Source organism: Rhineura floridana, chromosome 11 (genome assembly GCF_030035675.1).
Source record: "Rhineura floridana isolate rRhiFlo1 chromosome 11, rRhiFlo1.hap2, whole genome shotgun sequence".
Classification (NCBI taxonomy): domain Eukaryota; kingdom Metazoa; phylum Chordata; class Lepidosauria; order Squamata; family Rhineuridae; genus Rhineura; species Rhineura floridana.
The window spans coordinates 26,315,405-26,330,858 of NC_084490.1; the positions used below are offsets into that span (position 1 = coordinate 26,315,405).

The following is a 15,454-nucleotide window of genomic DNA, read 5'->3' on the forward strand; positions in this document are numbered from 1 at the left end:
ACTTTCTGAAGTGAAATAAAAGTCTGGTGTGGAAGTGGCCAGTGACAGCTTTGGTTTAAATTTGTGTGGGAGACTACATGTGCTGCTACAGAATAAAAAGGTGGGGAAAACTCTGAAAAGCAATTATACTGTTCACAATGTTTTCCTTTTGGAAAGGAAAGGGGCTTTTCCTCTGCCCAGTGCACATCCACCCAATCTCCTCCCCTACCTCCCATTCCTCCCCCTTTCTCCCTCCCCCTACTCTTCCTCCCCTTCTTTTCCTCTTCCCCCTCCTCCCCTCCCCCTCTCTCTGCCTCTCTCCTCTTCCCTGCCCCTCCCCCAGGTCAGTTTCACATATCCTAGGCATGATTGTATAGAAATAAATCTCATTGAACTAAAAAGCATGCAAATGATTAAACCTGACCTCCCCTCCTCCTCCCTCCTTTCCCCTCCCTCTTACCCCTTCCCTTCCACTTCCTTTACCCCTCTTGCCCCCTCTCCCCCGCATTCCTCTCCCCTCCCCTCCCTTCCGCTTTCCCTCTCCTCTCCCCTCCCCCTTTCTCCTCCTCCATGGTCAATTTTAGCTATCCTAAGCTTGATTGCATGGGAGTAAATCCCATTCAACTCAATAAGCATGCAAATGATCAATCCATTCTTAGCCAACTTGCACAGGATCCCATTTCTTACCTCATGGATTAAAAAGCTAAGAAATTCACTAATAGGCAAAAAAAAAAAACCCACCAACCTTGCAGTTTAAGAAGGTACCTATAGCCAACAGATATTTCTATCAAACTTTCAAAAGCAGGGAAATTGGGCAGCTATAGTGAATGTACCATGGGAGCAGGAGACCTGACCTCCTCCTGAGATGTTGTACTGCCCTACAAAATTTTAAATATGCAAACACAATTTGTGTTTGTCTTTCTGAGTCCAATCCACTTGCTGTGTAGCCTGCAAGAATTTGGTAACATGTACCTCTGAGCATATGGTGAGTGGTGGTGAAGCTGGAAATAGCCAGAAATCCCAGGTATGCCAGAACAAAAGAAAACATAGTGACAGACCTTTCATTGCATTCTACTATGATTTCTTCAGCCACAGAGTGCAGGTTAAAATCTGGGAATGGATGGACAAAGCACAGCCATATAGCACAAATACAAAGTTGAATAAAGGAGCAACCAATAAAAATAGAATTGCTCAATCTTTTCCCCACCCATTTCTTCATCCTGGATCCTGGTTTTGTGGCCATAAAAGGTAAAACCACAGTAATTGTTTTTGCCAATATGCAAGGAACAGCCACTGAAAAGATCATTCCAAAAGCAGTTTGTCATAAATAACAGGTTACTGTATGAGGCTGGCCAATGAACAGTAAGGAACAGAGAACGCAGAGCAAAGAGTATGTGGTGTTCTGATTATTGGCTTTGACAATTGGAGTGTTCTGATACTTAATGAAGACTCCAAGTACCAACCTGTGATTATAGAAAAAGTCAATGCCAAAAAAGCTAAAGTGACTCCTAGAGGTTTCGAGAAAGAGAGAAAATGTAAAAGCTTGGGGATGCATTGATCTTGGTCCTTGTGTGAAAACTGATTATCTGGACATTTGAAGCAATCATCCATGTCTGAAAAAATAAAATAAATGATACATTACTCCTCCCAATAATTTCTCTTTATTTTAAATATTGTTCAGTCCTATTTCCTAGTAGGAAATAGATATTATAAATAAGTCAAAGCAGTGAAGCACTGTGGAGATTCACATATATTCAATATAAAGGATCTCAAACAAACATCCAGACATTGAGGGAGGATGCAACTGGTAGACTGTTAATATGATAGTATTAAGGATCTGATTACATCAGTTAGAAAGTAAATAGCCCAGACTGAGGAAAGTCATCCAGATTTGGTCAGAGTCATAGGATTGTGTGCCCTGTGCTATCTAAATAACAACCAAAAACATGAATTCCCTGTCTGGAAGTGTCAGCAGTACCCTCCTGTGATTAGCAGCTTACATTCAAGGAAGTGGGAGACAGTGCTTGATAGCTATATTTTTGGTGCGTTATTAAGTATATTTTCCCCTCAGCTATACATCCTGGTTGATGATCTTTCCTCATGCTTGTTACCTATCCCATGGCTGCAAGAGAGGATGGCATGAGAATAAAAAATGTCATGCTGAAAGGACACTGATTCCATTGCCTTAAATGTGTTGTTTGAAGGGATGAATGTATGAGAGGCAAAGATCATTGGGATGTGGGCAGTGATAGAAGATTCTAATGGAAATAGGAACACTTTGCTCTTCCTTCTCTCACATGAGTTTACAAATGAGACCAGAGTTTTAGGTTGAGATGGCACATTGTGTGCCAACATACTTAATGTTAGTGGCGACAGCGAGGGTGGGATTCATGCTTCAGTCTCTGGCCGGCACTCACCCCACTCTCTCAACAGATCAGTAAAGGATTAGCCAGTTGCCTATCGTGGCTGAGTAGCGTTTTTTGTTGTTGTTGTTTTGCCTCATACTCAAACTGGTTAGACAGTTCAACTTTTTTTCCTCACCTACTCTGTAGTAAGAATCAGGGAACAGCAGTTAGAGAGGAAGCTGGGTGTAAAAATGTTAATTGGTTATTGGCTACTTTGGCAGAGATGCACAGAAAAGAGAGTAAGAAAAAGTGAGCACCCTAAGGCAGGTGAATTGTGATTTCTGAGACTAGCACATAGGTCTTAAGACATGTGGGTTGGGTGTGACTCACTTTTGGGGCTCTCACTTTACATAAATCAGGAAGGCCTCCCTCCTCACCTGAGGAGGTGTGGCCTTGGGGAAGGTGCAGCATCTTTATCACATCTGTGGCAGGCATGGCTGCTCACCTACACTATCAGGCTCAGTACCCGTTTAGAGAATGGTCTATACATTCCTACATGTTTATTTCAAGCAGATCTATTTTGTATTTAAATAAAGTGGCCCTACTTTACCCTATTTCTGGTTGTCTTTCCTTTTTATTTCCAGCCTCTAATCACAAAGTTAGATAAGTACCCTATAATTAGTGAAAGAAAAGAATATTTTCATCTCTCACACACGCACACACTGCACTCGACTTTGTTAACATGGCTAAGCTTCTATCTGGAAAACCACTGTATGCCTTAGTAAATATTTTCTTTACTAGAAAATGATGATAATGGAGAGTTATTTGATGCTACATGTGTTTAACATGTTAGGATCTGTGTCATCACAACTGGTTTTCACTGTCACTGTTCTGTTTTGGAGAAGTGTTGGAGAAGTGGATATGCAGTAATGTAAAATTAGTGTAAGATATTACAGAGTGTGGCATTCATGATGCTGCACATTATGTTTCCTACCTGTCTGGTCTGAAATCATCCCTTCAGGACATGGATCACAATTGTAGCAACAAAATGTTTCTCCTTCCTTCTTTTTTATGCTGTAACTTGGAGGGCATTTTTCACTACACAGTGCAATAGGCAGCACCTATCCACAGAAAATGGAGAAAAGGAAGGTCTCTTCTGTCTTCTCAATGAAGTTTCTACTCATGAAGCAGTGGGGAAGGAGACAGGGTAATGGTCAAATGAAAGTAATCATTTTCTAGTTGGTTCTATTAAATCTAATACTGAACAGATGAACAGCACTCTTCAAAACAGAAGTTCTTTTAAAAATGGTGCAATGTGTGCTCAGGAGAAGAGGCACTTTATCTAGATGCTTAAGCCATGCATTTGGAAGCAGACTGTAGTACACAGTTAGGCCAAATAATTACTTTAGTCTTAAACAGACACCACAAGATTGTTTCATTTCGATCAGGGATTCTTCATCTGTGGTCAATGGATGGTCTTCAGAGGATCCATGAACCAACCCCCCCTCAAAAAAAGTCCAATGCAATACTATTTATTTATTTATTTATTGGGGTCCATAGTTTTCAACAGATTCTCAAAGGGTCCTATGACCCAAAACAGGTTAGGAGCCGCTGGTCTAGATAATAATGGAAAGATTATTGTGAAGAGCAGAGGGAGGGTAGCAGGCTGAGAAGGTGTGGAGTGTGGAGTTCTTATTGAGCATGCCCAACATTATCATTGAGTCTCATGCTAAATTTTTTAAATTAATTAAAAATCAGTCAGGCATTTTCTTTAACTTTTAAACTGCAGAAGATGGAGGTCAGAGTATGGGGCAAGGTCAGTAATAGGATTACAGGTACTCTGTGAACATGGCTGATTTTTAATAAATTTCAACAGATTATGAGAACTCTGACAGCAAAAAGTGTAAAAGAGGTTTTGTTTTTTTCTCTTTTTACAGTTTGAACTCTTGATTCTCTCTGACTGTTTTGTGTATAACCATCAAAATTTAAAGCATTTTTAAGCAAGTGTTTCTGAGTTTAGGACTATAGGTTTTTAAAGGTTTTGTTTTGAAATGAGCTTATGGGAAGAATCAGAATGGCATGGGGGTATTTTCAATTTGACATTGTGGAATGCAAAAAATCTATGCTGAGTGAGGTATATGAAGTATATATAGAGAATAATTTGCATCCTTTACTTTTCTCTCCTTCTTAAATGTTCCTTGTTATTCAGCTCAGGCCTCAGAAGAATGATGCAGCATTTAGGGGAGAAAATAGAACCCAGTAATCCAGCACTGGAGGACAAGATGGAGAAGATCTCCACAGCTACCATGTGTTTTCCTTTTGTGCTCTGGTATGCTGGGACAAAAGACACCCAAACACTACAAAAGATTAGCATGCTGAAAGTGATGAATTTGGCTTCATTGAAACTGTCAGGTAACTTCCTGGCTACGAAAGCAATGGTGAAGCTGACAGTTGCCAGGAAGCCCAAATCACCCAAGACACAGTAAAACATGATGGGTGAACCCTCATTACATTCCAATATGATTTCCTCATTCATTGAGTGCATATCTGCATCTACAAATGGAGGAGAAGTAATCAGCCAAAACATACAAATGCCTGCTTGAAAGAATGAGCCAGAAAGGACAATAGAATATGCCATTCTTTTCCCCACCCATTTCCTCATCCTGGATCCTGGTTTGGTTACCATGAATGCTATAAGCACAGTGACAGTTTTGGCCAACACAGAGGAGAGAGCCATAGAGAAGACAAGGCCAAAACCCATTTGTCGGAGGAGGCAAGTCAACTTTCCAAGATGTCCAATGAAGAGCAAGGAACAGAGAAAACATAGAAGGAGGGACATCTGTTTTGAGCATGCCAGTGAGTTCTGAACACTATAGAAAGAAGGACTGAGCTCCCCATGCATCAGCTGATCTAAGGGAGTTCAATCCTACTTGGGCAGTATCTCCCTCTTCTCAATGGTCCAAATTTGATAATCCTGCATTGATAAGGATGAAGAGGAGAAGATGGACTGGGCCTTCGGAGAAGGCCCTAGTGGCTTGCTTTCAGAGAGAGTTGAGAGTGAAGGCTCCAGTGCCATTGACAGTGACAGCTCTGCCCCTGTGACTCCAATTACAACTGCAGAGGCTCAGCCTGATCTGGAAGCAGCCTCTTCACTTTCACTGCATTCTCCTTCCTTGCCCATCCCAACGTCACCGCAGCACACTCCTTCTCCTTAGGAGGGCAATCTTGCTGAAGTTTCTCCACCACCCTTGCCTTGGACATGTAGCCTACTGTGCTGGCAGCTCTATGGGTTCTCACTGTCCCACTGAGAAGGAGTGCTCGCATGCGCATATGCTCCCGACCACAACACCTTTCTCATGCAAAATGAAGGAGCCTGCCTGAACTTACTTAAGGATTGTAAGGGGGAGCGTAATTGGTGCAACAACTTCTTAGCGCTGTGTAGCTGTGCCTACTTGTACTTAAAGACATGCTGAGCACTGTGTAACCTGTAAGCTGATTCATAAAGAGCTCTGAACTGAAATTTTCTATTAAACCTATTAAAGAAAAGCACACCTTCATGTCCATGTCTGACTTCAGTGGGTTCAGGCAGGACAATCTGAGGTAAGTGTGTGTTGATTCTAATTTGGTGTGGATGAATATCTGCTTCTGTAAATGTCCACATATCAGTGCTGATTCAAGGCACATTTAATGGGCTGGATTCATTTTTTATCAGAACGGATACCTTATTTTATAGAAGGAATGACCCATTACAAATTTTAACCATTTCTAAATTATTTTAATCATGATAGAAGGAACTTTCTGAATTGCAGCTGTCCAACGATGTAATTGTGTTCAACTTGATTCTAATTGCAAATAATTATGTATTATAGATAATGTATATACAGAGAAGAATTTGCACTCTTTACTTTGTTCTCCTTCTTAGATGTTCCTTGTAGTTCAGCTCAGGCCTCAGAATAATAATGTAGCATTTAGGGGAGAAAATAGAACCAAGTAATCCAGCACTGGAGGACAAGATGGAGAAGATCTCCACAGCTACCGTGTATTTTCCTTTTGTGCTCTGGTATGCTGGAACAAAAGACACCCAAACACTACAAAAGATTAGCATGCTGAAAGTGATGAATTTGGCTTCATTGAAACTGTCAGGTAACTTCCTGGCTAGGAAAGCCATAGTGAAGCTGACAGTTGCCAGGAAGCTCAAATAACCCAAGACACAATAAATCATGGTGGGTGAACCCTCATTACATTCAAATAGGATTTCCTCATTCATTGAGTGCATGTCTGTATCTGGAAATGGAGGAGAAGTAATCACCCAAACCGTACAAATGCCTACTTGAAAGAATGAGCCAGAAAGGACAATAGAATATGCCATTCTTTTCCCCACCCATTTCCTCATCCTGGATCCTGGTCTTGTTACCATGAAGGCCATAACCACAGTGATAGTTTTGGCCAACACAGAGGAGAGAGCCATAGAGAAGACAAGGCCAAAACCCATTTGTCGGAGGAGGCAAGTCACCTTTCCAGGATGTCCAATGAAGAGCAAGGAACAGAGAAAACATAGAAGGAGGGAGACGAGGAGGATGTAGGTGAGGGTCCTGTTGTTGGCTTTCACTATGGGAGTGTCCTGGTACTTCTTAAATACTCCAATCACTAATACTGTAATCAAAGAGAAAGAAATTGCTGATGTAGTAAAGATGATTCCTAAAAGTTCATTAAAAGAGAGGTAGGATAAAATCTTGGGAATGCACTGATTTTGGTCCTTGTTGGGATACTGATCTTCTGGGCAATTACTACAGGCATCCATGTCTGAAAGAAAGAAAACAACAGATGCCTAAATACTTGAAGACTTCAAGCAATGTCACAAGAGAGAAATCCTATTTTTTGAAGCAGGACCAAACACTTCAATTAAGCATTTGGTACACACATCCCTGTTCCACCAACACGTAGTGCAAGCCAAATTTGGTTTTACTCATTATCATCCCGTTCAACTTCTATAATTTTTATTTTAATGATTTGATGATTCACAGAATTGGTTCCCCATCGGAAAGGGTGTGAGACGGGTGTATTTTACCACCCTATTTGTTTAATCTATATGCAGAACATATCATACGGAAAGCGTGATTGGACAAAGATGAAGGAGGTGTGAATATTAGAGGGAGAAATATCAGTAACTCAAGATATGCAGGCAATACCATACTACTAGCAGAAACCAGTAACGATCTGAAGCAAATGCTGATGAAAGTTAAAGAGGAAAGCACAAAAGCAGGACTATAGCTGAACATCAAAAAGAGTAAAGTGATGACAACATAAGATTTATGTAACTTTAAGGTTAACAATGAGGACATTGAACTTGTCAAGGATTATCAATATCTCGGCACAGTCATTAACCAAAATAGGGGCAATAGTCAAGCATTAGGAAGAAGGTTAGGACTGGGGAGGGCAGCTATGAGACAACTAGAAAAGGTCCTCAAATGCAAAGAAATATCACTGAACACTAAAATCAGGATCATTCAGACCATGGTATTCCCGATCTCTCTGTTTGGATGTGAAAGTTGGACAGTGAAAAAGCGGGTAAGAGAAAAAACTCATTTTAAATATGGTGTTGGAGGACAGGTTGAGGATACCACGGACCGCAAAAAAGACAAATAATTGGGTGTTAGAACAAATTAAACCAGAACTGTCACTAGAAGCTAACATGATGAAACTGAGGTTATCATACTTTGGACACATCATGAGAAGACATGATTCACTCGAAAAGACAATAATGCTGGGAAACACAGAAGGGAATAGAAAAAGAGGAAGGCCAAACAAGTGATGGATTGATTCCATAAAGGAAGCCACAGACCTTAATTTACAAGATCTGAGCAGGGTGGTTCATGAGAGAAGCTATTGGAGGTCACTGATTTATAGGATCGCCATAAGTCGTAATTGACTGGAAGGCACATAACAACAACAACCACCTCACCAAACCCATTAAGTGGCCATTGTCTCTCACTTTACACACACACATACACACACTTGAAATACAGAGGGGGAAATAGGAGCAACCTATTTTAAAATTTTGTGGTAAGGATTGTGTGCGTAATGTACATGCACCACTTTAAACACTTAAAATATCACAAAAATGCTAATTATACATAAATATCAGGTCTGGTGTCAACACATAGCATGGGCCAGGGGGCCTAAAACAACTGTAGCCGTTCTCCTCCTTCTTGAAGGCTCCCTCTACAGTGCTGAGCTGATTGCAGTTGCTAGATGGAGCTGTGCTACTGTCAGCACTGCTTCCTCTTCTTGCTGGTACTCACCACAACTGCCTATCCCCAGCTGGTCCCTTGTAAGCTTGGAGTAGCCTTCCTGGTACTCTCTATGGGGGGGAAAGATAGCTGTCCAGTCGGTACCCAGCAGCCACCAGGGAAACAATGCAACGGCATAGAGTCACTTCTATTATCCCTAGAATGTTCAAACCCATGCAGCATCAGCTACTCTTTCTGGCTGTTCTGAGCAGATGAAGGAAAGAAAGAAAGAAAGAAAGAAAGAAAGAAAGAAAGAAAGAAAGAAAGAAAGAAAGAAAGAAAGAAAGAAAGAAAGAAAGAAAGAAAGAAAGAAAGAAAGAAAGAAACAAACAAACAAACAAACAAACAAACAAACAAACAAACAAACAAACAAACAAACAAACACCCCTTGGAACATGTCTAAAAGGCATGGGTTGTTTTCAAAATGTTTAAAAACATTTTGAATTGAGGTTAAACTAGGAATTTCTTAGTATTTTCCCCTGTAACAAATCTGCATGGAAATGAGATAGAGTAGACTTCAAGGTAAACACATGCACAGCAAGCATGAACTGGATTAATTCAATTCTGCTCATCCCAAGCTCCCAATGCCCCTACATCCCAGCCCAATCATAGACTCTGTGAGCTGTCATGATATTTCTTTCATTTTTATAAACCGTTGCGGGATGGAATTGCACTTTATGTTTGTCAGAGCGGTCTGCTTTGGAATGGGCACATTTAGCTTTTCCTTTGACACTGCTGTGGTCAGCAATGATTAGAAAGTACCGATGTTTCCATCATCATGCCACCAAAAGCTTCATTTGCTAATTTCTGTATATATAACAGGCAGGTGAGGATTAATGTTTCTTCTTTGTTGAGCAACCTACTGTACTTTATTGAGCTTACCCTTCTTGTCAGAGATCATTCCTTCTGGACATGAAACACAATCGTAGCAGCAAAATCTCTCTCCTTCCTTCTTTTTTCTGCTGTAGCCAGGATAGCAGTTGTCATTGCAAACAGAAAGGGGCTGGATCTGTTCAGAAGCATAAAAGAGAGATTATTATTAAAAGAAATGTGTCATTCTATTTCCCCATTTTTTAAACCATGTGCTTATGTGCCTTAAGAAGAAATCTTGTTAATCTTGTTAGCTTTGTTATCTTTAATAAATACTTAATTTGGTTTACCAAAGGCCTGATCCTTGGCTGGGGTTTCACAGACCAGAAGGGAGGGTAAGGTAATGACCAAGGCTGAAGGGGAACTGTAACAAATGGTGGCAGCGGTGAAGAGAATAACAATACCAGTATTCAGAGTCTCTGGGAATACTAGTATTGGGACGTTACTGGTGGTTGCCTAGCAGGGGGATCTGTTGAGATCTGTGCTACAGTGGGGAGAGAAATCATAAGAGAGAGTGGTCCGGACTGGTGGAGTCCCTGGTGGTGCCTAGAGACAGGCAGTAACCACGAGCAGGTAGGAACCTGACAGGGAGAGCCAGGGAAGGACGCCTCACATGTGGGTACTGTGGATTGGTTGTTCCCAGGTCCAGAAAGCAGAAAGACAGCCTGTTCTACATGGGGTTGCACTCTCCTGAAGAATCATGTGTGGTCTGGAAGTACTCCTAGCTTCTGCTCTGTCACTGGAGGCTGAAGTGGCCTTAATGGTGCAGATTGCCTTTTTCCAGCTATGTCTGAAACAGCAGCTCTGGCTGTTCTTGGAGAGGGACAGCTGTCCCTATTGATCTATGCATAAGTCACCATTCAGATGGATTACTGCAACTCTCTCTACATTAGGCTGCCCTTGAAGAAAATGGAAGGTGTTGGTGGAAAATGGAGTTATTGGGCTGTTCATGGGGACACCTGCATGGGACTGTAAATAATCTGTCCTCACAGAACTGCACTGGTTCCCTACTTGCCAATGGGCCCAATTAAATATTTTAGTTCTAATATATAAAGCCCTACATTTACTTAGGACCTGGGTATCTGAACAAGTGTTTTCCTCTGTATAATCCTGACTGGGCCTTTGGTCAGCTGGGGTGACTCTCCCACCAGTGCCATCATTAACAAAGATCAGGTGATCTATGACATGCAAGGAGGAATTCTTGACAACAGCACCCCAGTTATGAAAAATTCTCCCCTCTGAGCTTCATTTTTGCCTACCTTATCTATTCTTCAATGCAAGTGAAGCCTTTCCTCTTCTGCTAGGCCTACTGGGAGGAAGGGTGGGATATAAATCTAATAAATATATAAATAAATATCTATGTGCATAATTTTCTTCAGAATTGGCAGAATGTTCAGCTGAAGAAGACCAATCTGATATCAACATTCTTTCAGTGCCTAGAAAAGATAGTGTGGTATTGTGCTTTTACAAATACTGTGCTATCCTGCATGATTCAGCACCAAGACATCTCCAGAACTCTGAATTGTCCAAAATGGATTTTTCCACAATAATAATTCATTTGTTTGAGAATCTGCAACATCATCCCACCTGATTAAAGCTTCTGTGCCACAAAATGTGATTATCATGAAGAGTCAGCTCTTTGCCTAGAGGAGCATGAGGTTCCAGTCTTCCAACTTTTACTCTAACAAAAGAGTTATTTGGGAAAGTTACCCAGTTTGTAACATCAAAATCTGCTAATAATTGTCCATTTTCATCAAAACTCACAGTGTCTCCAGCACTGTTGTTGAAGAAGGTGCACTTTAGGAAGTGATGGAGCTAGGGTGAAAAAGAAAATGAATAAAAGAGAGATGTTGAAAATGCTTCAAGGAGTTTAATGAAGTACAGGTTTAATCTAAATCTGGATTATTGTTGTTTCAGGTGTTCATGCGGTGATCTTACTTTGCTAACTTATTTTCCTTATTTTTGGTTCCAAAAGGTTGGCAGACGATATAAAACACCTGTGCAGAGCAATCCAAACAATAGGAAGCCAGAGTATTTTATGTCATGATAAATGTTGTCAGTGTAATTTACTCCTGCTGAAAACTTCATTCAGAAGCAGGGCTACTGCCAGGTGGAACTACAACTCAGCCGGCTGGTTTCCTGCTCAGCGTGGCTACACCACTTTAACTTGCTCAGCTCAGCCGGAATTTGGCCAGGTGAGCCAACACTGGTGTAACTATCGCTGACATACTGTAAGTTATAGGAATTGGATGTTTTGGGGAGTGGTGGAGGCAGGAAGGAACATTCACTGGAACCTAACTCCATTCAACTCTGTCACATTACTTGGAAACCCAGTTGAATTTACATCAGTGTAAGTCAATCTCTAGCTTACAGGCTTGTTTTCCCGCTGACAGGCTTGGGTCACCTCAGCCAGCAACAGCCCTAGTATGAACAGAGTTTGGATCTGATGTCCTTTATACTGGCTTAACCTAAGCCACCATAAATTGCTCCAGCTTCCATGACTCAAGATTGCACCCTTAGCAGGGAAAATTCATTCTTCCTTGTTGCATATTCTAGCTCATTTAAATCAAAAATAAAGCACTGAAGTGTAATTACCAGCCATGACTGCACAATCTGTAATCCCACTTCCCCTTCTTCTAGCAATCTTTTGTGTTTGGAGCTGGATACATAGATGGCATGCAGTGCATGTGCTACAGCATAAACAGCATTGTAGATATTGTAGCTATGCCCAATCATATTCATTTCAAAAAAAGTATGAGGAAGACTCTCCAACTTCTCCTCACCAGTGCAGAATTTGCTGGTCTCCACATTCACATTGAAAATTTTAAAGGAACAGCTGAACGCTTGCTCCCAGAAATTCTGAATAAAATGATCTTCTTTTGCCCAGAAAGGCTTTATATTGTGAACAAATTGTTGGAATCCCAGTGGCTGATTCGAGTGAACTGTGAAAGATATAGCACCATGGAAATGCTGGATGTCCCACATCCTTTGAATAGACAGTGATTCAAAATCCCATTGGGATGTAACAATCCACACTTTAGCCAGAGGTGGCAATGAGAAAAATGGTGCACAAAACAGCATCATTCGTAGATCAGGCCAGGATGGAAATTCTCCATATACAAAACATACATTGGCTTTTCTTTCCATGAGAACTAGATAATTATTCACCTGCCCTACTATGAAGTCTGCATAATCATCGAAGTAAGACCGTTTTGGTAGTCTAAGAATGAATGCATAACAGATGCTATTCTGGGTAAGCAAAGGCACCATGGCCTGTAGAAACCTGTCCCCATAGTCATCATCCACAGCCAGGAGTCCAATCCATGTCCATCCAAAATGCTGAAGTAACCGGACAACTCCAGTGTACTGATAGGATTCATCAGGGACCATCTGGTACAAAAATGGGAATAAACTTTTGTGACCATGTGATGGGGAAAATGATCCATAAGTGAGCTGAAATAAAATGTATAGCTGTTAATCTGATGGATGAAAATAAAATGTTACACAATGTGCTATGGACTTTCCAATGGCTTACCTGTGGAACCTTGTAGACAGCAAAAATGTTGGCCATAATGGCAGAAGTCTCAGTCATAAGTCCTCCAATGCTAGCAACTAGTTTTTTCTGAGCATCACAGATGAAATTTGGGACAGCCTGTTTCTGTGTGCAAAGCAGGTTCAAGGTAGCCTTATAAGTCATCTTTGCAATGTAGTAGTTGTTGAGAATATGGAAGCCCAGAGTGATGTTCAGTAAGAGTTTGGGATTCTCGTTGATCTCCTTTATAGCAAATGCCAAGGCCAGGATATGCTGGTACATCTTTGGAACGTAACTGCAATGAAAGTTGCCAGCTCAACAAAATACCAAGGTGTGCATTTTTACTCACCAGCACTGCAACCATCATCACCACCATGACATGTTTTTAAGACTGAGGTCCAGTTTAAAGTAATGCTGCATCCAAAAAAAAATATTTTTTTGAGAATGGCTTTCCTGCCTTTGCGGGGGCATATTTACCGCCACCCGAATTCCCTAGAGGACTCGTGTAGGTTCTGGAAATTTCTTGATTTAGTCATGTGAGATCGCTTTGCCAATTAGGGAAGGGTTTGAGCAGCAATATTTAAGGCTGCTCCTCCCTTAACGCTTGCCTTTTTTTCCTTGCGGCACATTCCCTCCCTCCCTCCCTCCCTCCCTCCCTCCCTCCCTCTGTATGCTGGTACATCTTTGGAACGTAACTGCAATGAGAGTTGCCAGCTGAACAAAATACCAGGGAGTGCATTTTTACTCACCAGCACTGCAACCATCATCACCACCATAATAATAATAATAATAAACTTTAATTTACAGGCCGCCTATCTGGCCAATGGCCACTCTAGGCGGCTTACAGTAAAATATGATAAAATACAATAAATAAGATATAGTCAATACATTACATACAAGTTCAGTATAATAAATTATCAGCATTTCAATACAAGGCTAATTTACTCTAGAAGTCTCAGAGGTTGTAAAGGCCTGGTTAAAGAGCCAAGTCTTCAGGCCCCGGCGAAATATTTCTAGGGAAGGGGCATGTCGAAGATCTATTGGGAGGGAGTTCCAGATCGAGGGGGCCGCCACAGAGAAAGCTCTGTCCCGAGTCTTCACCAACCTAGCCACTTTATGGCATGTTTTTAAGACTGAGATCCAGTTTAAAGTAATACTGCATCAATTTAATTTTTTTTTTTTTGAGAGACAGAATTGTATTTTTGTGCCTTTTTCTCAGGCCAATTTAGAATGTCATTGTGCAATCTTTTGAGCTTACTTTATCATTGCAGCATGACTGAGTGTAGCATGTATTTGCGTGTGTTTGCATTTCCATTTCAGTAATCATTTCTTCAGCAATCTTCCCCTTCCCTGGCTGCCCATGGTACCATTTTTTTTAATAAAGTCCCGATGGGGAAGTTACCTCATTATATCTTTCCCTAGGCTTAAGTGAAGTGGGGATGTCTGGAAGGTTGCAGAGTGTAGACCACTGGTGAGATGATTTGTAGAATGGAAAGACACTCACAAACACTCTTCAGCCACCTTGAAAATGAGGTAAGATAAGCCTGTGAAAATACCTGCACCCACCCATCCACCCTTATGCGTGCACACAGACACACACAGACATGTAGACAGAAATTTACTCTCCCCTTTGATCATTTTTGAAGGGTATATGTTTACACACAAATTAATGGAGAGGTTTTGAAGTGGAGGAATAGGAGAAATGTTTAGTATAGCACTACTTTGAAACATACAGAAGTACAAAGTGGAGATGATGCAAGAGACTTTGCTCCTCCTGGACCAAATGCAAAAGAAAAATACTGTAAGTCACAGAAAGGCTACGCTTTCATTAAAAAATCCTCTAAATTTCTTCAATTATTTATGATGTTTGCTGTGCTTAGAAGACAGCTTACAACAGCCATTTAAATCAATGAGATGAAGTCAACGTTAGTCCTACTCAAAGCAGAACTATTGAAATTAATGTACCTAAGTCTGCATTCACACTGCACTTTATTCTCCATTATTCTGACGATTTGTCACCCGGTAATTTGCTCATTATATTTGATCTTTCACACGACATGCAAGCTAGCTCCAGAATTCTAGGGGAATGTAGTGGAAGTTTAGTGCTAATTTCAGTGATAAATGATACCAGAAGTTTGCAGGAGTTTATGACTAGCTGCAGCAGCTCATGTGACAGGTTCCCGCCCTTTAGTCGTGCGGGGTTTGTTTGTTTTTTGCCTGACAAATGTTGTACCAGCATTCTGGCATTGGCACAGATATCAGCAGCATTTCCCACACACACTCCTTCTAGATACAACTAAAACAATTTTAAAAGTGAGCTCCTACAGGGAGATCACTTGCATGGTGACGGGACAAGATCTTAGACGTCCTACACAGTGGGGAACAGTGTGGATGGGTGAGGGACCAAAACAAGCTGTGTGAAAGACAGTTGTGCAAAA

The 15,454-nt window shown here is 41.1% G+C and overlaps 1 protein-coding gene across 1 annotated transcript; it reads right to left on the reverse strand.

Moving 5' to 3' along the window:
* Positions 1-6,225: 6,225 nt before the first annotated feature.
* On the reverse strand, positions 6,226-13,298 carry LOC133367609 (vomeronasal type-2 receptor 26-like). The gene is made up of 5 exons (XM_061591705.1): positions 13,020-13,298; positions 12,080-12,874; positions 11,072-11,299; positions 9,497-9,623; positions 6,226-7,127 (listed from the first exon to the last, which is right to left on the reverse strand). Exons 1-5 carry the CDS (start codon positions 13,296-13,298, stop codon positions 6,226-6,228), a joined length of 2,331 nt encoding a protein of 776 aa, XP_061447689.1.
* Between the last annotated feature and the right edge of the window lie 2,156 nt (positions 13,299-15,454).

Bases quoted from the DNA above. Each gene is read 5' to 3' on its own strand.
- LOC133367609 (XM_061591705.1), bottom strand. From the start codon at position 13,298: ATGTACCAGCATATCCTGGCCTTGGCATTTGCTATAAAGGAGATCAAC. The intron at 12,875-13,019 runs GTAAGCCATTGG...TTTTTGTACCAG, and splicing joins CTGTCTACAAGGTTCCACAG to ATGGTCCCTGATGAATCCTA. The intron at 7,128-9,496 runs GTAAGCTCAATA...TCTTTCTTTCAG, and splicing joins AATGATCTCTGACAAGAAGG to ACATGGATGCCTGTAGTAAT.